Here is a 26,247-nt window from a genome sequence, read left to right as displayed (position 1 = left end):
ATGAATGAACTTTGTGATCAGATGAAAGAGGTCTGATATTTGCACATTAATTCTTGAAAGGGAAGGTCACATTAAACACAGACTTCTGTTCTGTTTAGAGAAAATTGTTCTGAAATGTGTGCATTTTTTCTGTTTGTATAACATTTGCATCTGTTTGTATACCATTTGTATACACTAAACTGGTGGCGGCCTTTCGGATACTTATTTTTATAACACAGAAAGACACTATCTTTGCTATTAGTTATTGCATTGTATTATTTGTACAATTAAAGTCTGTGACGACTAGCACACATACATTCACATACATTTAAGATGTATTTATTATAATTTTTTTTGTTTATGGTGTGACATTATTACTGTTAGGTCCAATATATATATATATATATATATATATATATATATATATATATATATATATATATATATATATATATATATATATATATATATATATATGTATGTATGTATGTATTGTATTTGCTGAACATTTCCAGTCAAATGTATAACCAATCTTACAATAAGATATTCACATTTCAGCATAACATCTGTAAACAATGTAACAAAAAGAAAAAGGAGAAAAAGAAGAAAAACAAATAAAGAACAAGAGCGGGTATACATAACATTTACCATAGAGAAGAGGAGTTTAGCTTTTGAAGTATTTTCACAGTTCTTTATGACATGAAAGTCCTTTAAGAGTTTCAAAATAAATTTTTAAATCAGCCTTGAAATGGAAGATGTTAGGCTTCCTCTATGACCATTTACGCTTGTGTATATGAAACTTGCCTAATAATATTAATAGATTTAACATAAACAGGAGATTCTTATCAATATCTTTTTCATCTATGTAAAATATGACATCTCTTTTCTTAATAATAATTCTATGACCACTCTTTATTATAATGTCACACTACAATGACAATCTGCTCGTGACTCAACTTCTCATTTGCCTCTGTGTGATCGAGCTGCTGTAGCCTCCGCCCCTGAACTCGAGAGATGGGGCGATCAAGTCTCGCGAGCGCGCTTCCTCTCGCGATGTCACCCAGCATCGCTGTCCTGCTGCAGTGCGCGTATAAAGCAGCAAGACTGGCGGGCACGAGAGGAGGAGTTGCGGCAAGGTCGCGCAGCATCACGGCGCAATTTAGCCAAGGAAAGCTCGATTCATAGAGATTATCTGGGTCTGTATAGTCCTTGCGAGAGCACACACCGGGCTGTGCGTTGGATGTTTCACTGAGCGTGTTCAACTTGTCAGGAGTTGTTGACTGGACGTGCTGCTGTTCTCCATTTGCATCCGCATGTGCGCGTCGCGCTGCGGGTTCAGAGAGAAGCGCGGCGCGTTATTTTAGTCTTCCTGCAGCATCAGTGACTACGCTCAGTCACATCCATTGGCTCGTTTGCACTTTTATCGGACAGTATCAGCTTTGGGAAGGGTTTTTTGACTCACCATGTCGGCGTCACCTCCACCCTCTGTCTCCCCGGGCGAATATCTCTCTGCGCCCGAACCTGACGCGCTCAAACCTGCCGGTCCGACTCCGAGCCAGAGCCGCTTCCAGGTGGATCTGGTGACAGAGTCCGCAGGGGACTGTGGAACCACTGTCGGCTACGACTCATCCCCACCCGAGTACGTTGCCGAGCCGCCGCCCGACGGGCTCCGGGATTCTGTGTCTGGCGGCGAGGAAGCCAAGGGCCGGTTTCGGGTTGTGAACTTTGCGGCCTCAAGTCCGGACGCCGCGCCGGCGGAAACCGCGCAGAACGGGGACACGGTGATGAGCGAGGGCAGTTTGCACTCCTCCACCGGCGGCCAGCAGCACCATCACTACGACACCCACACCAACACCTACTACCTCCGTACGTTCGGACACAACACCATCGACGCCGTGCCCAAGATCGACTTCTACCGGCAAACCGCCGCTCCGCTGGGCGAGAAACTCATTAGACCCACCCTCTCAGAACTGCACGACGAGCTGGACAAGGTATAGCACCGCACACTGACCACTCACTAGTTTAATGGGTTAGAACACCTCAGACAGACGTTGGAGTTTAGAAAGTTTGTATTGAACTCTTGTGCAGAAGAACAATTATACTGATGTACAGAGCTGATAAACATAAATGAGTGAGTTAATTCTGAACATTTATGCTGGAATCTAGTGTAGTGCGTTTGTATTGAACACATAATTGAACAGTTGTTTAAGTTACTACTTAACACACACAGACATAAGTTATTTTAATGAGTTGGTAATAAACACATTTGCCAGTAACTGGTTTAGTGGGAGGGTACTAAACACATATGCCAGTCACTAGTTTAGTGGGTTAGTACTAGACACACTTTAAGGATTTGTGTTCAGTAGCAACATACTAAACTAGCGTGTCAAGCACTAGTTTGGTGTTTTGGTATTAAACACACATGCTAGAGACAAGTTTAGTGGTTCGTAATTAAAAGGCCAAGCTAGGTTAGTACTGAACATGCATCCCTGAGACTGGTGTATTGGGTTCATGCTGAACACACATCAAACACTAGTTAGAACTGAACGCGCATACCAGATGCTGGTTCAGTGGGTAGTAGTACTCAACACAAATCAAACCCTTGATCATTTGGTTAGTACTGATCAAACACTCCAGTAGGGCTGGGAAAATTATCTATTTTTTTCACGAATATGGTATGGGCCAATACCCTTAATTTTGAAAAAACAAACAATAAAGCTACATTGATACAGATACGGCAACGTATTGGCGCAGTAGGTAGTGCTGTCGCCTCACAGCAAGAAGGTAACTGGTTCGAGCCTCGGCTGGGTCAGTTGGCATTTCTGTGTGGAGTTTGCATGTTCTCCCTGTGTTCGCATGGGTTTCCTCCGGGTGCTCTGGTTTCCCCCACAGTCCAAAAACATGCAGTACAGGTAAATTGGGTAAGCTAAATTGTCCGTAGTGTGTGAGTGTGTATGGATGTTTCCCAGAGATGGGTTGTGGCTAGAAGGGCATCCGCTGCGTAAAACATGTGCTGGATAAGTTGGCGGTTCATTCCGTTGTGGCAACCCCGAATTAATAAAGGGACTAAGCCGAAAATGAATGATGCAAGAAGATACAGAGTAGCTGCTGCCAGGAAAGTGCATTATTCAACCTGTTCTAAACATGATTCAAACTTTATATTAAAGGCTTTAAAGTAATTAATAGTTAAGAAATATAGTTTAAAGTATCAGATGCTATGACCGACTACTTGCAGTTTCATGTGTGTGAGAAGTGGTGTGTAACAAACATCACAGGTATTTTTGCTATTTTTAAAATTTATGAAAATATCAAAACCCTTTCATCAAAGTCATAAACTTCATGAACAATAAGTAAATATAAAGAGACTGATGTAATGGGGTAATCAAAACTATTTTATACATTTATTTCTTGCTTCAAAAAGCTTTTTTGTTTGTTTTTAGATTTAATTATATTACTTTTGAAGGCCTTTTAGAGGATGTAAAAATGTAAAAGAAATATAGATTTTCTTTATTCAAACTTGGAAAATTCAGAGATATATTCTGTATACTGAAGTTCAGACTAAAAATACAGAGATGTGATTTTATTTTATTTTTTGAGCTCATGTAGCTCAGTCCTACACTCCAGGTGCTGTTTTAATGCTCTTATAATAAAACAAGCATGCCAGACACTTGTTGAGTGGGTTCGTACAAAACATACATGCTGGACACTAGTAGGTTATTACTGAATATATTTATGAAAATTAGCTTAGTTCAATAGTAAAGTACACACAATCAAAGGATGCTAATTTAGTGAGTGCTGAAAATGCATTTCAAAGGGTAGACTAATGAGTTAGTACTGAACACACATTTAAGTTCAGTGGGTGAACACTAATTTAGTGAATAAAAATACAAGAGTCACTGTAATTAGAGTTGTGTACTGAACACTCATACAATGAACATGTATTCTGAAGACAACACCATTTAAACACCAAATAAATGGGTTGGTGACATGCTAATTAATACTATTTTAGTGGGTTAATACTAAAAACACATGTTGATTTTAGATGTGTGTTGAATCGCCTCAAGAATGAGGATCAGACAGTAAGAATCACAACGTCAGGTTATTAGATGAGCCAAGATTGGTTTCATATTTAAATGTTTGATTTGGTGGTGATACTTTATTACACTTTACAGAGTCAACATGGACCATTGTAACCTTTGACTTGTGCACGCAGTGACTGTTGTGCATGGGAGTACAGCGATGATGGGAATTGTTATCTGAAGATCAAACTCTTCATTGTATCGTTGTACATGAAGTTCACTGTTGAGAAAACACAAGGCCAAGCTATGTTTACATTCTTACACTAGAGTCAGATGTGCTAAGAGTGTGCATATCTGTTGCTGCTAGTCTTAGTTTCTCTCATGCAAAAAAAAGGCCTGCTGATAATACAGATAAACTGCTTTGTTTGTGTAGCGATTAGTTTGCCATAACAGGGTTAAGACTGTATAAAAACAGGCTGTAGTGAGCAGCAGATGTTGCGTTGTCCACTGTGCCTACACAGTCCTAAAACATACTCGCTGTTTGCTGTGGACAGCCTGGCATTCTAGTAGTTAGTTTTAGCTAGAGGCATGACGACTAAGGTCTCTGACGACACTGGCGATTATGACTTGGCAGTTTCTGAACTTGGGTCTATTTGTTACAAACTCTGATGCCAAGTTTTAGAAAAGTGTTTTTGAGTCAAAGTATATGACGCACAAATGTTTTAACAGTAGTTTCCACTCATTTGAGCTTCATACCTATGCCAAACTGAGCTTCTCTGAGTTAAGGACTCACTTAAAGCCACTGAATGATTTTCTTAGTTACATAAACCGATGAGAAGCAGATAAGTGGTAAGGACTAGACTGTTGTGTATATGAAATGTAGTGAATGTCAGTCTGGAGGACAAGACGTTTTCAGTTTGGTTTGATTTGAGATCTGAAACCTGTGCTTGTTTTTCTTCGCAGTAGTAATTGTAATCATGAGACAGAACGTAGTAAGTGAGATGCCTTCTAAAGCAAATCACAGATGTTTTCAAGAGCACTGAAATAACTGATTTAATAAGTGCTGTTTGTGAACTTGGGCATTCTTCGCACTAATGCTCTTAGTTAGTCATTTGAAGAAGTCTCAATCACTGAATACAAAATTTTGAGTGTCACTTCACAAGTTATCTCTCATATCATGGGTCATATAGAGAGGTGTGCTGTTACATACCTGTACTTCTGAAATGAATTGCTATTTGATTATGCACACTTCAGTCAGCACTGCTGCTTGAATGTAATGCTCACCACTCTTAATGACGATGGCTGTGTGACGACCCATCAACTTCATTAGCAGCAGTTTGCAGTGCATGTGTGCAGAAGTGCTCCTGTAAACTGAAGCTGTGTGGTGCATTAGCGCTTTGATATCTGATTGTAGCTGTTGCCTTCACACTTTTTTTTTCTTTAAACATTTTAGGGAGGAGTCAAATTAACAAGTGGCTTGAACAACCATATCCATTTACACTTGGCCATGTCATGTCTGGAATGTGTCTTAAAATGTTTCTGGAAGTGCTTTGAATGATCAAATTGCATTTGCATTTGGAACTCATTAAATTCATTGTATTTTTCATTCACTGTTAGGTAAATGTGTGGGAAAAGAACGTGTTGTACTTTGGCATGACCTTGTAAGCAGATTTTGGCTATCACTTTTGAAGCTCTTTTAATTGCATTGAGCATCTGTTAATTTGGTCTGTGTTTGTGTGTGCATGTTTGTAGCGGCTGTCAGTAAGTCAACACTGCTATAGTCTAGTGTTTTCCGCTGCTATAAATACATCTGTTCAGCTGTTTGTAGAATTAAGCTGGGGAGTTTTAGAAAGCAGTTTTCTTCTGGTTGTCCATTATTGGTTGTCAATTAATTGTCCCTAATCCAGTCTAGACAATCAGAGCTGGGCTCATGTAAAGTGGCTGATAGTATTCCTTGTGTGCTTCCTATCAAACCAACAAAATTGATGCGATTCTGTATGAAATAAGGTCTGTTCTGATGTTACACTAACACTATTAAAGTCATGTAAAAGTCTTTCAGATCGAAGCTTTTTTTTCTATTGGAGTTACACACAGCACGGTACTGTACAACAAATCTATGACTGAATGGAAAGTCTTTTATTGGCTGCTGGCAGTGAATTTAAACAGACATTGATGTGTGGGCCAGTGAGACTTTTATGGATGTCAAACAGACACTTTGACACTCAACATTTGGTTTTCTGGTTGCTTTAACAGTTTCAGTATTTAATTAGAGCAATACGTTATGTCACGTACACTAAATTATTCCTGTATTTTGGCTCTGTGGAGTGAAACCGTGAAAGCGCCTGCATAGTGTGACTGAAGCCTGATGGGCATAGTGGATATTATTGATCTGTGAGAGAAGTTCTGTCAGCTCTGATTTATTTACAGATTGTTCAAGCATGACAAGTAAAATCTGAACTAAACTAGTCCAGTGTATCCAGGGAAAAAAAGATTCATGTGAGGTTTGGCTTAAACTGGAATTGCGTAACAAGCCATCACACAGAAATGACCAATGTTGTATGGCTGGTACAAATTTAGCCATAACATCTTTTAACATTTGGGACAGATGCATCCCTTCAAACAAAATTCTAATAGTTTATATTTTATAATATTTTATATATCTCCATGATTGATAGTTAAGATCTTTAATCTCCTTTCACTCAGGTCTCCCTCAGTGTTGAGACAAAGTCAACAACAACCTACTTCTGCAGTTTTTATTTGAAAGACACCATATGTAAATTTCATACTAGAGGTTGAGTATTCACAACAAACAAAGGCTTAGATTGATGACACCATGACCATGAGCGTCATGGGAGTCATGGTGTTTCTTCATTACATCCTTCAGGACTCCTGCATAAGTCATGCTCATTGATGAGCTAAAGTATTCAAAGCTTATTATCACGGTAGTATGAAGCAGAATATATAAGACTGGAAGATATTAAAAGATGTGGCACAAAAAGCAATAGAGCTTTTACTATGCCCAAGTCCACCACTGGTTTATCCATGTGTGATCACGTGGAAAAGTAGCAGTGCTGTTTAAAACATGTTAAATATATAAATTAAGTAATAAATGATTAATAACGCATTAATGCTTATTTGTTAATTCCCTGGTTTCAATAAAACCAAACTAGAAATTGAGTATAAATGAGATCATTACTTTTGGACACATGTGTATGTCAATAGTTAAAACTGCTTATTTTTTTGGAATTGAATATTCTTTCCAGAACATTTGGGTTGATTTAATTACACAAGTTTGCAAAATCTAAAACATCTAGAATTTTTTTTAAATTTATTCTTTACAAGAAGGTAAAAAATGTGTTAAACTGCCACCGATTTGGCTGAAAGGTGAAAGTAGCCACATGTGGAAGGACTTGCAGGATCTCAAGTTACAAAGTCAACTGCAGCCAGATGAGCTAAACATGTCTGCTCCTGCAATGAAGCATTTCTCTGAATCAGGTGATTTAGTGTTATCCCTAACCACTAAGAGTTGCACATTTTATGAACGAATGAATAAATTCTGGATCAAAACTGAAACTTAACTACATCACACTCATGCTCTGATTCGTTGCTAAACAATCAGTCAGACCTAACCCAGGGCTGAATCTACACTCTGAATCGGGAAAATGACCCAATGAGAAACGACGTGTGGAACATGCCAAACTAAGGGGCCAATCACATATAACGTGTTTTTCCGTTCCAAAAACACGAGGCGCACGACACTGCCTTTTTTTGTTGACAAGAAAAAATAAGTGCGGTGCACTTTTTATGTCGCTAGGCAACAAAGGAATCTGCTACGTATTGTGCTTGGAGTTTGGAGTTTGCGTGTTTGCATGTTCTCCCCGAGTTGGGTTTCCCGTGGGTGCTTCGGATTCTCCCACAGTCCAAAGACATGTGCTAGGTGAATTGTGTAAACTAAATGTACAAGTCTAACATAATCTTGTATAATAGTAACACATCATATTTTATTGATTTATTTATTTTTTTCAATTAATGCTTAATTAATGATTAATAACATGATCATAAAATGTTTCATTACTAGATATAATTTTTGAAGCATTAGCCCATGACCAATTTTTGATTTGACAATTTTAGTTAATCAATGTGATTACCACAACTTTCATTTTGAGCATCAAGTTACATTTTAAATGGTGAATGGTGATCTTTAACTTGAACATCAGTGTTTATTAACCTAGTAAAGCATAAAGGTGCTGCCACGACTTTTCCCATCATCATTATATTTTACAGGGAAGCCAAGATACTTTCATAAAAGCGATTTAAATGATGCAAAAGGTGATCTTTTTGCCACTTGTTACAATTTTAGGATTAATCTACAATAAAAAAAAAAGTTATTAATCCTTGGGTTCTGAATTGTGATCAGATACACCATAACACTTAGCCAATCATTTTTAATGCATAAAAAAAACTATTTCATTAAAGAGTTGAATATATTAAAATAATAGTTAGAAAGAAATAGAATTGAAAGATTACATGCATTTAAATTTTAAACATTTTGATAGTTTGATGAGGGTTGGACCCAAACTGCAGAGCTGTGGCCCCCCAGGAATCGAGTTTGAGGCCTATAAGCTATGAGTTTTGGCTTTGGTACACTGTAAAAAAAAAATCCATAAAAATTATGGTAAACAAAACCACCATTGTAACTGTCATTATTTCACAGTTACATACACAGTAAAAACTCTGAAGGTATTATCAAATCTTTACGGTAAATTACCATATTTCAGTAGTATATAGTATTAATCATAATGAACACAACCGAACATAAACCATAAGTGTTTCTGTCAGTTTAATCGCTGAAATGCGTGGCACTGAAGCACACAAACACTCGTCACTCACTCAGAGATTGCACTGACACAAAGATTCAGATACAGAAATAGCCTGAGCTAAGTATTATAATGTAAATGCTAATGTTTATATTTAAAATCACTTTAACGTGTCTATAACAGCAGCATAAACAGAACCTCCTGATTTGTTCCATTAGCTATCACATGCCAGCTCCAAATAATGACTTCAACAAAGTATTTGAAATATTACATTTGTTCAAGGACAATTAAAAAATGAATAAACATAAAATTAAGTATTTATAAGACATGAATTCCTTACCTTAGAGTTGACAAGTTTAAAAGGACATGTGCAATTAAAAATATGCAATTATTCAATATTAAGATCATGATACGTTTGTAAGTCATTCAGACTATAACAAAACAACTTTCATTTCAAAACTATGGGAGTGTGCGAGTCTTTCTGTGGAAATCGTGTGCTGGAGAGCATGCAGATCAGACACATGTGGTTAAGAAATTTAGAATACACAAGTTAATTTGATCAGTCTACTTTTCATTGTTATTCAACAGGATCAATAAACCACTGTCAGTCAGGAGTTAAAAGAAAATGTCCTCTTTTATTTTTTCACTTACAATTAAAGGGATACTTGCCAAAAATAAAAATGCACTAAATTAAATAAAAACAAATTATTGGTTATTTAAGTCATAAATATATAGCCTATAACAAATGCCATTGCATCTTTTTTATTTAGTAAATATATGTTTTAGTTATTTAATAGATTTTTTTATTTATTTATTTATTTTTTTTATTTGAGCTACTTAAATTTATATTCGAGAAACCAAAACTGAAGAGTGCCTTCCCTAAGGGTTACCAGGGATTTGGAAGTTTTTTTGAGCACTGTATTAAGGAAACTTACTGTTAACCAGGTTAAAGATTTCTACTGTAGCATTTTTACTTCTTTTCTTTTTTTAATCTATATTGTTTATATCATGATTAGTAATCCGTAATCAATATTTTATATGTAGATTGTTTTCTCCTCTACGGTTTCTCAGACATGTCAGCACATATAACATGTCTCAACTCTATGAAGACCTGAGGGAAAGTGGGGATTAAAGTCCTTAATGTCAATCTTTGATCAATCCATCCACCATTGCATAAATATTTGTGCTGTTTATAATGTATTTGAGATGTTGTGTTTTCCACCATGAATAACTGACATGGCACAGGTATATTTTTCAGTTGTAAATGTTATGAAATCATGCAAACATACCAATTTGCTGTCAGCAGTGAGCGAGTGAACAAGCGCTGATGGATGCATGCACACTAAACAGACCGCTTTCAATAGTAAAATATGCATTTTGCTCATTTTTACAATTTTGCTATACTTGTTGTTTGACATTTAAATGTGTCTTCTGTAGAATTAGAAGCTTACATGTATGTGTACATCTATTAGCCACACTGAATTAATAAAAGTAGATCATTGTTCTGTCCATTTAGCAACTGCAATGGGAATTTTCTGGGTTTCTTTATGGGTATTTGGAGTTTAACAGGGTTTTTTTGTGAGAGTGCCCTCTGGCCTTCGGAGGAGATTTTCGAGGAGATTTTTTTTTTGATCGTGCTTCCATGATGAGATTTGCGTGACCATTATGTTTGCTATATCCTGAAAGTGAGCTTAGCCTTACCCAGTCCATGTTAGTTTCCCAAATTAGGATGCCACAGGGACTGAACTTTATCCATGTTAAATTTGCTAAAATGGAATCAAATCATTTAACAGAAATTCAGTCTAAGTGCAATAAGCCTGGCTTATTTGGTAAACTTGTTTTATGAAACAGGCATTGAGGCATTAGAAGTCAGAAGACATCATTAATTTATGATTACCTGTCTGTCTGCAAAAAAAATAAGCCAAAATGTTTTCTTTACATTGTATTGCATTAAATCATATTGTGTTGAATTGAAATAGGATCACACTGCATCATGATGGGCTGAATCATATAATATCAGTATCTTCTTTATGTGCAATTTTAATCTTTTAGCCATACATCGAAATTCATATGCTATTGGCCTCATTCTGAAATCCACATCCTCAGAATTCACAGATGCAGTTATATAAAAAAAGCAAACACTGACAATATTGGTGACATTTAAATTTATATGAGGGCTGCATCTATCTTCTGTGTGTGGTGTGCTAAAATTCGATTGAAGCAAGTTTTGACTCATCCACTTGTTTTGACATGGGTCTATCTCTGTTGTGAGATCTTTTCTGGAAGGGAAGCAAACAAAAACAAAGGCAAAATAAGCCCAAACATGTCAAAATGCTGTATTTAGGGCAATAAGATCAGAATGTCCTGGCCACTTTACTAATTCTACGAAGTGACATTGTTTGCGAGCCATGCCAAACAACAAGCCCAAAGAACATAAGTGGTACTTGATGAATATCAGCTTGATTTATTTAGTGATTGTGATGTGATCTCAGCACATGTGACGTACTAGTTGTCCTGGTGTCAGTAGTGCATGGCACAAGAAGAGATGAGCATACTGGGATAGGCCAGGAACAACAGATGTAAGAGCACTCGTCCCCAGATACCTGCTGTAGCGTCTCCATAGTGATTCTCATCTCCTGAGCGATGATGCGTAATGAAAGCAGTGTCTCAGTGGACACATGCTTTACCTTTATCACACCTAAGTTCAATATTTAGGTGAGCGAGTACAGGTAGCAATAGATAAATTAGTACAATAAAAAGTAACGAATAAATGAGTGTCAAAATTGGATTGACTTCCAGTCTGACCAGATTACAATATAAACGTATGAGATATTTGTTCTGTGTAAGGGTGGGGAGGAAATCTGATTCTTGGATGCATTGAGATACATCTAAAAATTCATTTTGTATTTTTGAATATGCGTCACGGTGGCGCAGTGGGTAGCAAGATCGATTCACAGCAAGAAGGTCGCTGGTTCGAGCCCCGGCTGGGTCAGTTGGCATTTCTATGTGGAGTTTGCATGTTCTCCCCGTGTTCGCGTGGGTTTCCTTTGGGTGCTCCGGTTTCCCCCACAGTCCAAAGACATGTGGTATAGGTGAATTGAATATAAGCTAAATTGCTAAATTGTGGGTCAATGCAAGAGTGTATGGAAGTTTCCCAGTGTTGGCTTTGGCTGGAAGGGCATTCACTACGTAAAACATACACTGTATAAGTTGGCGGTTTATTCCATTGTGGCGACCCCCGATTAATAAAGGGACTAAGCCGAAAAGAAAATGAATTTTTGAATGTTACTTGATAATGGAAAGCAAAAGGTGAAACTCTAAAGTTCTGAACAAGTGTAGTGCTCAGACAGTCTGTGACATGCATACAACTGATGCATGATGGTGGCGAGCGAAATCAGACTGGCTCTGTGAAAAGCTAGCTTAAATTGACCAAAGCATCGCTAAATAAAAATACAGTACATGGTCTCAAACACTAATGTTTCTTCATTGTCATGTAAATCCATTGAATGTAAAATTCTTTTGAAAAAACAGGCCAAATTTAAATAAAGCACAGGCTCTAATGTTACACCCATTCAATTCATGTTTATTTATATAGTGCAATAAAATGTAGATTGTGTCAAAGCAGCTTAACATAGTAAATTGAAACTGTCAGTCAGGGGCGTTGCTAGACATAAAGCTCTACTGGGGCACGTACACCCCCCCCCCCCCCCCACCCCTCAAAAAAAAATTCATTTCATTTAAATGATATTCTATAGACAATTCAATAAAATACAAAAAAAAAAAAGACGTGTTATAGAATTATCTGTTGTAGCGGCGCGTAACAAGCAGGTAGCCTGCTTTTTTTGGCGCGCATGTTAACTACCGGGACTCACACCAGAGAGCAGAAGAGCAGCGCGTGCCAGAGATGCACGGGTTCTCTGCGCACACGCGGAGATGCGTCAGATTGCTTTTTGATTAAACACATTGCTTTCACCAGCGTTGGTTCGTTTGCACATAGAGAATAACCGTCTTTATTTCGGAATTACCACTCTTAATAAATACACTTGCATATGAAGTAAATCATATCTCAATGCATTTACTGGGGCACTGGAGATTTTTACTGGGGCACGTGACCCAGTGAATTGGGTCTAGCGACGCCCCTGCTGTCAATACAGTTTTCGGAGTTCAGTTTAGTTCAGTTCAGTGTGGTTAAATTTCACTGCTGAAAGTCCAATCACTAAGAGCAAATACATTAATGCGCAGCTCCACAAGTCCCAAACCAAGCAAGCCAGTGGCAAGGAACAAACTTAACCAATTGATGAAAGTGAAGGAAAAAACCTTGAGAGAAACCAGGCTCAGCTGGGCATGACCATATGTCTTTTGACCAAACTTGCTGCAATCTAGGTGCCGGAGGCTGGAGAAAACTGGATGTCCATCATGCAGAACTGCAGGTGTGAGTAGGTCACCGATGGGTGATCATGCTGGCCCATGGGATCAATGCGAAGACTTGTCTGTCACTGTGATCTTTCAGGAATCGGTCTCATGCTCTCTGCTCCTCCATGACCACCGCAGCATCAGCTCAGGATAAGGCCTGGTCCAGGATTATGGATATGATCATAGAATCATTAATATGCACACCACATGCAGTATTTGATTAGCCACATTTCGTAGTGAGAGTACAACGATTGAATTTTTTTTCCTCATATTTTTCTAAGTTCAGCACCATTCATTGTATTTCCTGTGTATGTGAAGTTCATTCCTGCCACCCTGAAGAATCATAAAGTCTATTTAACTGATTATTTTGTTAGTTTAACATGAACATTGTGACTTTTTTTCATGTATGTTTAGTAGGGTTGCAGATTTCTGGCTAAAATGTGAATCACGATTTTTATTTATTTTTTGCTTAAAATCAAGATCACGATTCTCTCTCACGATTATTTGGATGTGAAATAAAGATTATTATGAGTAGCCTATTTTTATTGTTAAATCTCAAACATATCATCACTTTGGAATTATAAGGTTCTGTCTGCGTTCTGAATGATTTTGAGATATTTAGCTTCAAAGTTTTTGCAATCCATATAGCAAACGGTATGTGTGTAACATTTTTTTTAAGTCTTAAAATGTAAACAACTTATAAGAAACATCCCATATTGTAAATAAGTTGTCATTTAATAAGAATATGTCAATAATTCTATTTTGACAAATATGTCAGATAAAACCTTATAATTCTAAGGGGACGATAGGGTAAAACAATAATAATGTTAGGCCCATTTGTAGGTCTACTGTTGCTTAAAATGCTCCATTTTGTACAGTCATTATGGTGGACTTGAACAGACTTTTAATATGTCCTGTTTGTTAATTCACAGTCAGAATACGTCAGAAAACAACTATTCAAAATTATAAAGTTAAATTATTATGTTTGAAACGTATGCTTGTCATTTGTCATTGACAACATTATTAGACCATTGGTTTTCACTGGTAAAATCAGACATTTGTCATTATCAGATTTCTTCTTGCATTATATTCAACACTATAAGCTAGAGAATACTGACACTGTTAAACATTTATTTTCATGCACAACACTAGGTGTTAGCTATGAAAGAAAAAACATATCAAATGCTTGTCGTAATCATAACAGTAAAATGCGATATGATCATTAAAATGCGCAGCCAGTTTCATTTTCACTTCCGAGTGCAGCTCATGGCTGGAGAGGGGTCTGGATGCAGACCTGATGCAGTGCAATCTGAGGTGCATCCAATGCTTTTTAATGGGCTCACTTAACCCCACCCCTAACCCTACCCCTCACAGTGACGTCACTCGCTCCATTTGAGTGCATTGTGTCTGACATTGCATCGATGAGTCATGCAATCTCAGCTTGCACCATAAAGGTTGCATCCAGATACTATTGGATGGCTGCCGTCACTGTGATAAACACACACACATGCAAATCATTCTTCCAGCGTGGCTCTCGAACGATCGCTCTGTGCAACAAACTAAACGTTATTTACAACTTTATTACCTGTTATTCACAGCATACGCAGGTTCTGTTCACAAGAGTAGCCGTGATTGTCATGAATGCACGCGCGCGTTCTCGGCAGTAAACAAACAGCCTCGCGGTCAGCTCACGTGTGATTTCGCAGCTCACGTGTGACAAGAGGACAGAAATGGCATTTCTGGGTGAATTATACCTTATTAATACAGTATGTGACACTTTTAACGCCATTGGAAGGTGTTCATGTCCCCGCGAAGACTTGTGCGGTCTCCTTTTAAGCTTCTCTCCTGACCTTGAAAATTTATTGGCTGAATCGTAGAAAAGCTGAATTAAGATCGTGTGTAGGGTCGAATCGAGATCGTGATCTTTTTTCAATGAATCGTGCAGCCCTAATGTTTATAATGCGACAATATACAGGTGTATGCTTGTAATGAGGTAGTCTCATGCAGCCAGACCTCTGACTGATGTTGCTTTGAATGCGCAGATTAAAATTCTTTAGGAAAATCTTCAAAATTATGACAAAGGTCCGTATCCAGTTGAAATACTAACTAAGATATCTCTTTTAGATTCCATTGAACAGCCTCAAGCTAAACTCTTGAACATCTTTTAAAAATGTTAGAAATGATTTTTTGCATAGTTTTAAGAATCATGCATTTAATAAACATCTGTTAATGAGCATTGTTACTGATGTAAACATGACAGCTTTTAGATTAAAACAGACTTGTTTCCAGGCAGGCTGGTTAACACTGCTGAACATTCAACCGTCGGAAGTCCTGTATGTTTAAACCAATCAGAGGACAGTCCAGAAAAGTGTGCCATATGCATGATGTATAGCCACAGGTCTGTGGGCAGTGCTTTGGATGACATCTGAGACTAGTTTTAAGTAGGGCCAGACAGAATCTCTGGACATTGTTTGCTATTTCTGCGCAGAATATTGTAAAAAATCTGCAGATGTATGCGAAATGATTTTGGGTGTATCGTAACTAAAAACTTAATATGTTAAATAAAAAGTAATACAATTTTAACTTTTTATTTAATGTTTCAATGCAAATACTATTAGATACATTTATTTGGTAAATAAAGCACGTCTCTCAGATAATATATCTACCATATATCAACTAAAAGACAGAAATTATTACATAAACTGTATTGCAAGTAAATCACATGAACATTTTCATATTAGTCAGTAATATAACTGAAATTAATTTAAAAACTGAATAAATATAAATTTGCACACATTCACATACAACTAAATAAAAAGTCTCGATGGGTGGAAATCTGCAGATTTCTGTGCGCGTAGATTCCGTGTGGGCCTAGTTATAAGTCACCAAATGCATGTACACTGTTGAGTAAATGGTATTGTATATTTATGCATCATGTCATATCACGCAACTGCTTCTGTCATTTTTCTCGATTGAAAGAACGGCGATTAAACTTTTAATAATTATCACTAGCTTTTAATTAGTGATTAATTTGCTCTCTGCAGCTCTCACATGGTTGCCCACTGTAGCTAAGCAGGGCTGTGCATGGTTAGTTCCTGAATGGGTGACCACATGTGAAAACTAGGTTGCTGCTGTAAGATGTGTTAGTGAGGCCAGCAGTGGGCGCTCACCCTATGGTCTGTGTGGGTCCCAATGCCCCATTATAGTGAAGGGGATGCTATGGGCTCCATCTTTTGTATGAGACGTTAAGCCGAGGTTCTGACACTCTGGTTATTAAAAAAACAGTATATCCTTTGAAAATTGTAAAAGTGTAATCTTGGTATCCTGGACTCTGTCCATCATGGCCTCTTAACCATGCCCATTTCATAAATGGCTTTGCTCTGTCTCCTCTTCAACAATAAGCTGATCTGTGTTTTCATATACATTAGACCAGTGGTTCCCAACCTTTTTTTGCCTGAGACTCCTTTTTCCCTAGAAAAAATTGTAAGCCCCCCTCCACATTTAATGATATAATTGCTCATATTCAATTCACCTTTATTTGTATAGCGCTTTTACAATGTAGATTGTGTCAAAGCAGCTTCACATAAAAGGTCATAGTAAATTGGAACAGTGTAGTTCAGTTTTTAGGGTTTAAATTCAGTTCAGTTTAGCTCAGTTCAGTGTGGTTTAATAATCACTACTGAGAGTCCAAACACTGAAGAGCAAATCCAACGATGCGCAGCTCTACAGATCCCGAACCATGCAAGCCAGTGGCGACAGCGGAGAGGGAAAAAAACTTCACTAATTGGCGAAAGTGAAGAAAAAAACCTTGAGAGAAACCAGACTCAGTTGGGCACGGCCATTTTAATTTTTCCGCTGGCCAAACGTCTTGTGCAGAGCTGCAGTCTCAGCGGTGGAGGCTGGAAGCTGGCCTCAGCGAAGAATCGTCTGTCCCTGGAGCGTCACAGGAATCAGTCTCATGTTCTCCACTCCTCCATGACCACCACAGTACCTGCTCGGGATAGGGCCCGGTCCAGGATATGGAAACCTTGGGATCATCTCGTCGTTGGTCTTGGATCGAATCAGTGACTCTGCATAGTCTGAGTGCCTCGGGAAGAGTATCCCCAGGTGGAAATGGAGAATAAAGAGAATAATTAGCGTAGCTGCTGGTCATAGTGTATATAAACAAGGTGCAGAAACCTGTGTGGAAGCCTGCTAAGTGGTGCACTGAGTGTATGCTTTACTAAACAGATAGGTCTTCAATCTATTTTTGAATAGGGAGAGTGTGTCTGAGCCTCGGATGTTATCAGGAAGGCTATTCCAGAGTTTAGGAGCCATAAATGAGAAGGCTCGACCTCCTTTACTCCACTTTGCTATTCTAGGTACTACCAGAAGCCCTAAGTTTTGAGATCTTAAAGAGCGAATTGGATTGTAGCGAGACAGAAGGTTGGTTAGATAAACAGGAGCTAGATTATTTAAAGCTTTGTAGGTAAGAAGCAATATTTTAAATTCAATACGAAATTTAACAGGCAGCCAGTGTAAGGAGGATAAAATTGGGGTGATGTGATCAAATTTTCTAGACCTGGTAAGAACTCTGGCAGCTGCATTTTGCACTAGCTGAAGTTTATTAATAGAGGATGCTGGGGAGCCAGCAAACAGTGCATTACAGTAGTCCAGCCTAGAAGTCATAAAAGCATGGACTAGCTTTTCTGCAGATGGATAGCATACTTCGTAACTTAGCGATATTTCTCAGATGAAAGAAAGCAGTTTTTGTGACATGGGATATATGATTTTTAAAAGTTAAATTGCTGTCTAATATGACACCCAGATCTTTTATAGTAGAGCTAACGCTAACTTTGTATCCCTCTAATTGTAGGTCGAGTTGTGAGATCTACTGTGTACAGGATTTAGGCCCAATAAGTAATGATTCTGTTTTGTCTGAGTTTAAGAGAAAATAAATGTTGGTCATCCAGTCTTTAACATCTTTAATACACTCAGTTAGCTTGGACAGTTTAGACGTCTCGTCAGGTTTAGTTGAAATATATAATTGAGTATCATCTGCATAGCAGTGAAAGCTGATCCCATGTCTTCTAATAATGTCTCCCAGGGGTAGCATGTATATTGTAAACAGCAAAGGGCCTAAAACTGATCCTTGAGGCACCCCGTATTTTACTGGGCTGACTTGTGAAGGCTGTCCATTAATATTCACAAACTGGTAACGGCAGCTAAGTATGACTTAAACCATTGTAGAGCCTGTCCCTGGACACCTGTAGACTTTAAGCGATTTATGAGGATACCATGGTCAATGTTGTCAAATGCCGCACTAAGATCGAGTAAATCTATTAGCGAGATGCACCCTTGGTCAGCAGCTAAGAGTAAATCGTTGGTTATTTTCACTAATGCAGTTTCTGTACTGTGATGAGCTCTGAAACCTGACTGAAACACTTCAAAAACATTGTTTGTCTGCAGAAAGGAGCATAATTGAGCAGAAACAACTTTTTCTAGTATTTTAGACATAAATGGAAGATTTGAAATAGGCCTATAATTAGCTAAGTTGCTGGGGTCCAGTTGTGGTTTCTTAATAAGAGGCTTAATGACAGCTAACTTGTAAGGATTTGGAACATGGCCTAAAGATAAAAAAGAGTTGATAACGTTAAGAAGAGGTTCTCCAAAACAGGTAGCAATTTTTTCAGTAATTTTGTTGGAATTGGATCCAACATACACATAGCTGGTTTAGAACTATTTATAATTATAAATTTAAAATTGTATAATTTTATCATATAAGCAAGCAAAACATAGTAGGCCATTTGTAACTGAAAAACGTAAGCCTTTTGCCTTTAAATTGGCCCTATTTGAAATTCAATAACATACATCAGTGTGAATACTGATATTTTTAAGGCAAAAAATAATAAAGGCTATTACAATTTACTTCTTTTATGTTAATTGTTATGCTCTATAAATAGTGTGAGGATTGCGAGGTGAATCAGTGAGACTGTCTTTTTTGTGGAGAACAGATTACAAATTTGTCAATTTTTGGTCCGCGGTCCTCAACCTTTTAATCACCACTGATCAAGGGCGGGGGGTTGGGGATGGTTGGTGTTTCGACAAACACCAAAAACAAACTGACAAAACATTGCTGTCACTCTCTGATACAAGTTTTTTTTTTATGGAGAATAGTACAAAGCATTGCAGTGTTTGTGTGTTCTGTGTTTGTCTGAGAAAATTAGTCTTACCGAAATATGAATATTCCATACAAGCTGAAGCTGATCTGTCAATTCTTGTCACGTGACTCGCAGTGCGCTCTCGTCGCGACTCTGGGTTCATTGGTGCGAGCGTGTCATGCGGCTTGTGCGCGCAAGACGCATACCTCTATTGGAAACAACAAACTTGTTAAAAGTCTAGAAATACGCGATATACCGATGTCATTTGCAATCTCCATGAGTTTATCTTGCACAGCCATGGTGGATTCACCTGATTTGTTGACAAGTGGGTTGCGGATCCATTCCTTGGCAGTTCGCAGGTCCTTCAATTGGCCTTTTTTTTCCCCCTTAGCAAAGAAACCTTTTAAAGACGCCTGTTTCTTACTCATTTTGCTGCTTAAGGGTTAAATTTGGGCGCTCAAGTGACCGAAACGTTTATACCAATGACTGTATAAAATATGGACGACGCGACAGCCTCTTTTCCCATTGAACGCTTTGAGGGCAAAAACGCCTCGTGATGGGCACAAACTGTCGCAAAAGACTGCTGAAATTGGAGTCTGGGCATGTGCAGAAGGACTGTCTGATGGAGCCAGAGGAGGAGCCGCGGAATCGAGATTCTAACCAATCGGGCCCGCACTTCTTACTTGACCGTTGGTATCGGCACTATAACAAAGGGTCGCTGATGTAAATATAAGCACTTACATTTAAAACATTCAATAATATACGGTTTAAAAACTGTGATGCAAGCTGAAATAATTTAATAAAGGCAATACATGTTGCACTGCAGAAAACGATCTTTCATACACTGTAGCCTGAGTTTTACTAATATGAGCACAAAAAATATTTCTCTTATAACAAGGCTGTTGGTATTTATCTTCATAGGGGTAGAAATAACACTTGTAAAATATGAACAATATAAACAACACATACATTTTAAGAAAGGTTTTTATGTTTAATTAGCTATCAACAGAACCCGGGAAAAAATCATGCGTTTTATGATATTTAGAAATCTTGTATTTTTTTTTTAGATAAATACAACAAGATTTCTAAATATCAACAGGATATTTACACATCCCAACCCTGCTATTCGTCAATTTGTACAGAAAACTTTGCAGTATTAATGCATCAACTGAAGTCTATCAGCTGCTTCAACATCGCTTGTATTGTTTATTATTTTTTGCTTGTATTGTTTTCATCGCTAGTATTGTTTATTTTTTTTGCCTCCGTTTTGATTTGGTTTATTCGATGTCTTCATTATATCTGGCAAAGAAGAATTTACATTCATTTTAATGTTAATTAGGAGTTTTCAAATAAAAAGCCTACGGTAAATGATGTAAATAAATGATGTAAAAGCAAATTCACTGATTAACTTGATAACATGACGAAACTCAAAATGCAGAGACGTCCTGTAAATCAAGTTCAAATAACCTTACTGGAGATCAACGTGGAGATTGGCTAACATTAGTTTTGTCTTCCTAATTATTATTTCAGACCCATAAAGACAATTACTGCTAGATAGCGTGTCATTTATTGTGCAGTTTTATGTTTTTTTTTTATATTGAAATTCTTTATTCTTGTGCACTACAAAATGTATTCAATTTTATTATTATTTGTTTAATACTTGTGCAATCAATGCAGGTTTAGTATTATTTATTTTGTTCTTTATTTAAATATTTGCGATTTATATATGTATGCTGTTTGCATTTTATTCAAAGGTTAAAAACTCCTGTGCCTACACTTTGCATTTACATAGTAGCCTGCGTTTGCTGTTATATCAACACAAATGGTCGTAATAACGTTAGATGAGGTCTTATATAATGAAGATTCAATCGTGCCAGCTCCGGGCTGCAGCGCACATACTCGCGGGCCCATTCCAGCTCGCATGCGGCAGCGTTGGCTCGCTAACGGCCGCCGCATCTGGCCTGATTGACTCTAGCCGGAATCAGGCAGTGAGTCCATAGGCATCTGGCCCGAATAGGTCCAGCAGACGGAGTCGGGCTGAGGGGTAAGTCTCCGGCGCAGGCGAGAATCTAGCCGGAACTGGCCCTGGTGTATTTTGCTATCTGGGTGGTTAGGCGTGTAGCAGCAAACTAATAAAGCCCGAAAAAAAGCCCTGAACTTACCGAATAAGCAATGTTCCGCCAGATCTTGTATGTCAGAAACTATAGTTTACTGCTGAACTCATTATATCATAGTAAAATCGAATAATAACACTTCAGTCTCCTGCCAAAGCACAGACGGTCTGCTTTGAGATACTGTCAATCACAGCTGTCAATCATGATGACACGCCCAGCAATCAATTACTGCTAAAAACAAACTGTTTACAAAAATGAAGATCTGCACCTAAATCAGCACGATAACCGGTGCCTTAATTGACCGAAACCATCTTTCGGGACATTTTATTGCAAGTGTAATTAATTTTTTTATTTGAGCTCAAGTCTCGTTCATTAACACGGAGGACGCGGGCTTCATGACTTGTTCTGCAGCCAGCCTCCAGAGGGCGATCTAACGGCCGAGACCTTCACTCAAAAGCAGGCTTGCGGCACACTTGGTTTATACAGTAATTGGACACAAGCGAAAGAATACGGTCATTTTTCAAAATAAAAGATTTCTCAAAATAAAAGATCATTCAGACTCAGATAATAAATAAAACGGAAATAATTAATGATTTCTTGTGCGGCTTGGTACCAATTGATTTACGGACAGGGGGTTGAGGACCACTGAGCTAGGGGATAAAATGAACTAAGGCAACATGATAATTCTCCTAATTGCCCACTGCTAAGAATGTTTTTTAAATACCTCTATAGTGGGCCGCAACCCCCCCTGTTGGGAACCGCTGCATTAGACTCACATAATGCAACTCTAAATGCATCTCTGTCTGCCCAATTGTCCAGTATTATTATTATTATTTAGGCTATACATTACTTTATCGACAACAGAACTCGGGAGCAGTTAAGGGCAGATGGCTCACGTCCACCCACACCAAGATGGTGGTGATAATATTATATACTGTTAATATCAGTGCATCAGTAAAAGCCACAGTATGATGCCCCAGCTAGATGAGCGTGTGAGTTTGGCAGGCTTGTGAGCACTTGAGTATGTTTGCGGTGGCTCTGAGCGCTGCAGTATGGTGGCTGTCATGTGTGCTGCTGGTGGCTGTCTGATGGCTGTCACAGAGTTTCTGTCGGCGACATCATCAGTGAGGTCACACATCTGTCAGCTCAATGTCTTCATCTGACTGCTCCAAATGCACTGCAGCCTTCCTATCACACCTACCATGTGCATGTTTCTCTGCGGCAGTGTCCACATGAAGTGCACATCATTCCTTCATCATTGAAAATACACACCTGCGCATAAAAATGCTTGCGTTCCTGTGCACAGTGCAGTCAATTAATATTACAGTAATGATACATAGTACTTAGCATTAATGGATTCACCCCATCTGAACATATTTTTTTCTCTATTACAGTTGGAAGATCATAAACATGTTATGTTCATTAAACAAGGTTATAATAGTTTTGGATTTTTCATTAGTTTTAGTTTTTATTTCGATTTGACTTTTTGTTTTCACATTCAGTTTTAATTAGTTTTTAGAGGTAGAAACTAATTTCATTTTTACTAGTTCATTTTCACTCCTTTACTCCTTATATTTTGAAATGGCTTAGTTTTAGTTTAGTTTTTATTCATTTTATTCCTTTTCCATGAACCAAATCTTTCGTGACAATCCCTCGTTAGGAATCAACATATCAAAAATATGTAGTCAGCAATCATCAATTCAGTCAGTTAAAACATCACATCTGAAAAGTTTCTTACAATTAACTTTTGCATTGCAACTGTAGCATGATTCACTCATTTAAAATCCATTACGACTTACTATTATGAAAACTTGCGTTTCGCCAGATCCTCTCATTTAAATCCTTGATTTACCCTATGCAGTTTAATCAGTTGTCCAAGTTTAGTTCAGTCACAGAAGTAAGTTGTTTGTGGATAAGTGCTTACTAGAGACATTTGAAACGATTCAGTTTGATTTGGTTCTAGTTCAACCGGTTCACTTAGAAGATCTGGTTAAAAAGAATGATTAGTTTGTGATCGGCAACAGTTATGCAGAAATGAAACGCATTATTGGGCACAAACGTGTTAAATTAAATACGACCGGAACAGACACCTGAAAGTATTAATGTTGTCACTGTGCCGCTGTTATGTCCACTCGTTGTTTTTGTCATGGGAACAATAGCGAGGACCGACTTCGAGAACGACTTGATCTGGCCAATGCCATCAGAATTACAGACTCCGAAGTGCTGTACGGTCGAACACCTAGCGTAAAGCTGGCAGTGCAAAGTAAATGCATGTACTTCTAAAAGCCTTATGTATATAATAAATTTACAAGGACAAAAACGAAGGACATTTTTGCTATAGTTTTAGTTATTTTAAGTTAGTTCTACTTAAAAAAAAAAAAAATAATAATAATAATTTTTTATTTTAATTTCAGTTAATGAAAATATTTTTTTAAATTATAGTTTTTGTTTTTTTTTGTTCATTTTTGTTAACTATATAATAACCTTGTCATTAAACATACAAAATCATAGAAAAATATTTAAGTGAGGAATTTTGCTGAAATTTTAGGCTTGTGGAAATGAATGCATGTTGTTTTTTTTTTTTTTTTTTTTTTTTTTTTTTGTGAATGAATACATTCTTATGATTGAATTGGTCTGAAGTTTCCCAAGTGTATTCGTTTTGTTAATTAAATGGGTACTTTCGTTTGGCATTTTTATGCTTGGCTCCTAGAAATAGTCTTTTAAGCACATTTAGGCATTTTAGGCACCTTGTTATGCTTGATTTAAATTTTATTATTTGTTCATTTCATAAACTTATTTGAAAAAGTACATTTTAAAATCTTCCCGTATTTATATTTAATAAATAAAAAGCACTTCAAAACGGCAGCAAATCGAAATCATACGCATCATACGTGATCATATGCAGTGCCAGGTTTATTACTTTGCATTCATACTAATGCTCGGATTTTAACATATGAGATGTTTTGTCCTGTCAAGGTTTAAATGACTGCATACATTTAATTTTAAAATTTTCACAGCATTAAAATATTTTGACAGGCAAGATCATTTGAGTTCTGCACCGCCGCATGCCAGAAATGTTCAACAACACGACAAGAACAAACACACAAACTGCATGTGAGCGTTAGAAAGCAGCCGTCTGTCAATAACGGAGCTTCATTTATGTTCTGCATTCCAAACGGTATAAATGATGCCTTTGTAGAGCATTTGGAAGGTAAAACACTCAACTATTGACATGTGAAAAAGTACATTTGTCAAGCAAAGCACACATTTCTCAAACCGCATATCCACTGCGGTGAAGCCCATGACTTCTCTTGTATTTTGTAGTGGTGCACTGATCTTCATTTTTCATTGTCGATATCGATTGCATTTTTTTTTTTAAGCCAAATTGGCTATTTTAAAAATGATGACTATATGAACTATTTGTTTATTTGCTTTATCGCAGGCTGAGTCTGCAGTGATTTAATAGCCACTAACAAACACTGCTCTGTAATTCACACAAAAATGTAAACATTAACATTAACCTACAAACATAAAGATCTAACTGTAGCTCTGTGAAATTATACAAGCTAAAACATAAATTTGTACAAAACCAAACAGTAGACTGGTTGAATAAAAGTTCACTGCATTTAGCTAGTGCTTATTAGAGCAGCAAAATTAACCATGTTTCCTTGGTAAACAAGATAAATACAAACAAAAATTTGTGCATTCTTTTTATTTAATGTCGAAAACATCACATAATCACCTGACTAATCAGAGGCAGTTGGAATCTAATGCTTGCAGCTTTTTTACGTTCAATTCCCAGTACTGGCAGGAATTAAGGCCTAATTCTATTTTTGTACCCCTTCCCCTTCCGCTTGGCCCCCTGAAACAGAGTGCGAAGGGTTAGGGCTTCAGAATTTACCCCTAAGAAATGGCACAGCACTACAACACCCACACATGTCATCATATGAGATTGACAACGGTGACTGCTGTAGTTATTCCAGTTGCATAATTTTTTTGGTATTTAGCTTCAGGAAAACACTGAAGGCATATATCATGTTATCAAAATAATGATATAATGTGTCAATGAGATCGTAACTGTACTGTGAATTTACACCGTGGCCATATTCATCTATGTAAACACACAAAAACAACATTAACATTATAGCAGACACTGTAAAAAGGTCATTCCCAGCCTAGACTTTGCTGACGGTATTCAAGCGTCATCGAGTGACAAAATGTTGTGGGACTACTATACAGGAGAGATTATAGATAGTGAAGTTTAGCGTTTTTTATTTTAGTGTTTGTTTATAAAAGCATGACTGTAAAACACAAACGTTGTTATGAATGTACTAAAACATTTATTTGTTTATTTAGCTGGGACAGTGTACATTTAATTAGCATTGCTGCAAATGCACCAGAATTAGCCACAAGGCTATTTTTCATCTGTTGTCCCTGGACAGAAACTGTCAACCTAAAAAAACAATACAAAAATTATACAATCAATTAATTATAGCTAAGAATCACTAAAATAGACATAGTTTTGTAGATCCTAATCAAAATGTATATGTACAAATTAATCTATATGGTTGTTTGTTGTAAACATTTTTTTAACAATGACAAAAATACTAATAAAATCTAAGTTTCAAGAGCTATCTAGCCCCTTTCCTTAGCCCTACAAGCTAAAGAGAATTGAGACACCCCTACCCCTTCACGACAACCCGCAAAACGAAGGGTAAGGGGAAGGGCTAAGGGGCAGAATTGGGATTGGGCCTAAAGATGGGGA

At 37.5% G+C, this 26,247-nt stretch overlaps 1 protein-coding gene across 1 annotated transcript in view; it reads left to right on the top strand.

The window, feature by feature from the left end:
* The first annotated feature begins 1,071 nt into the window (after positions 1 to 1,071).
* slc12a2 (solute carrier family 12 member 2) overlaps positions 1,072 to 26,247 on the top strand; it is a 96,127-nt gene continuing 70,951 nt past the window's right edge. Inside the window, exon 1 of the mRNA XM_056467494.1 lies at positions 1,072 to 1,970. Within this exon, the coding sequence (XP_056323469.1) occupies positions 1,443 to 1,970 (528 nt within the window). The 5' untranslated portion in view covers positions 1,072 to 1,442. The remainder of the gene's footprint in view (positions 1,971 to 26,247) is intronic.

This window comes from Danio aesculapii, chromosome 10, assembly GCF_903798145.1.
Source record: "Danio aesculapii chromosome 10, fDanAes4.1, whole genome shotgun sequence".
NCBI classification, from domain to species: domain Eukaryota; kingdom Metazoa; phylum Chordata; class Actinopteri; order Cypriniformes; family Danionidae; genus Danio; species Danio aesculapii.
The sequence above is the reverse complement of the archived record's forward strand: the minus strand, read 5'-3'. Positions and strand labels throughout refer to the sequence as shown.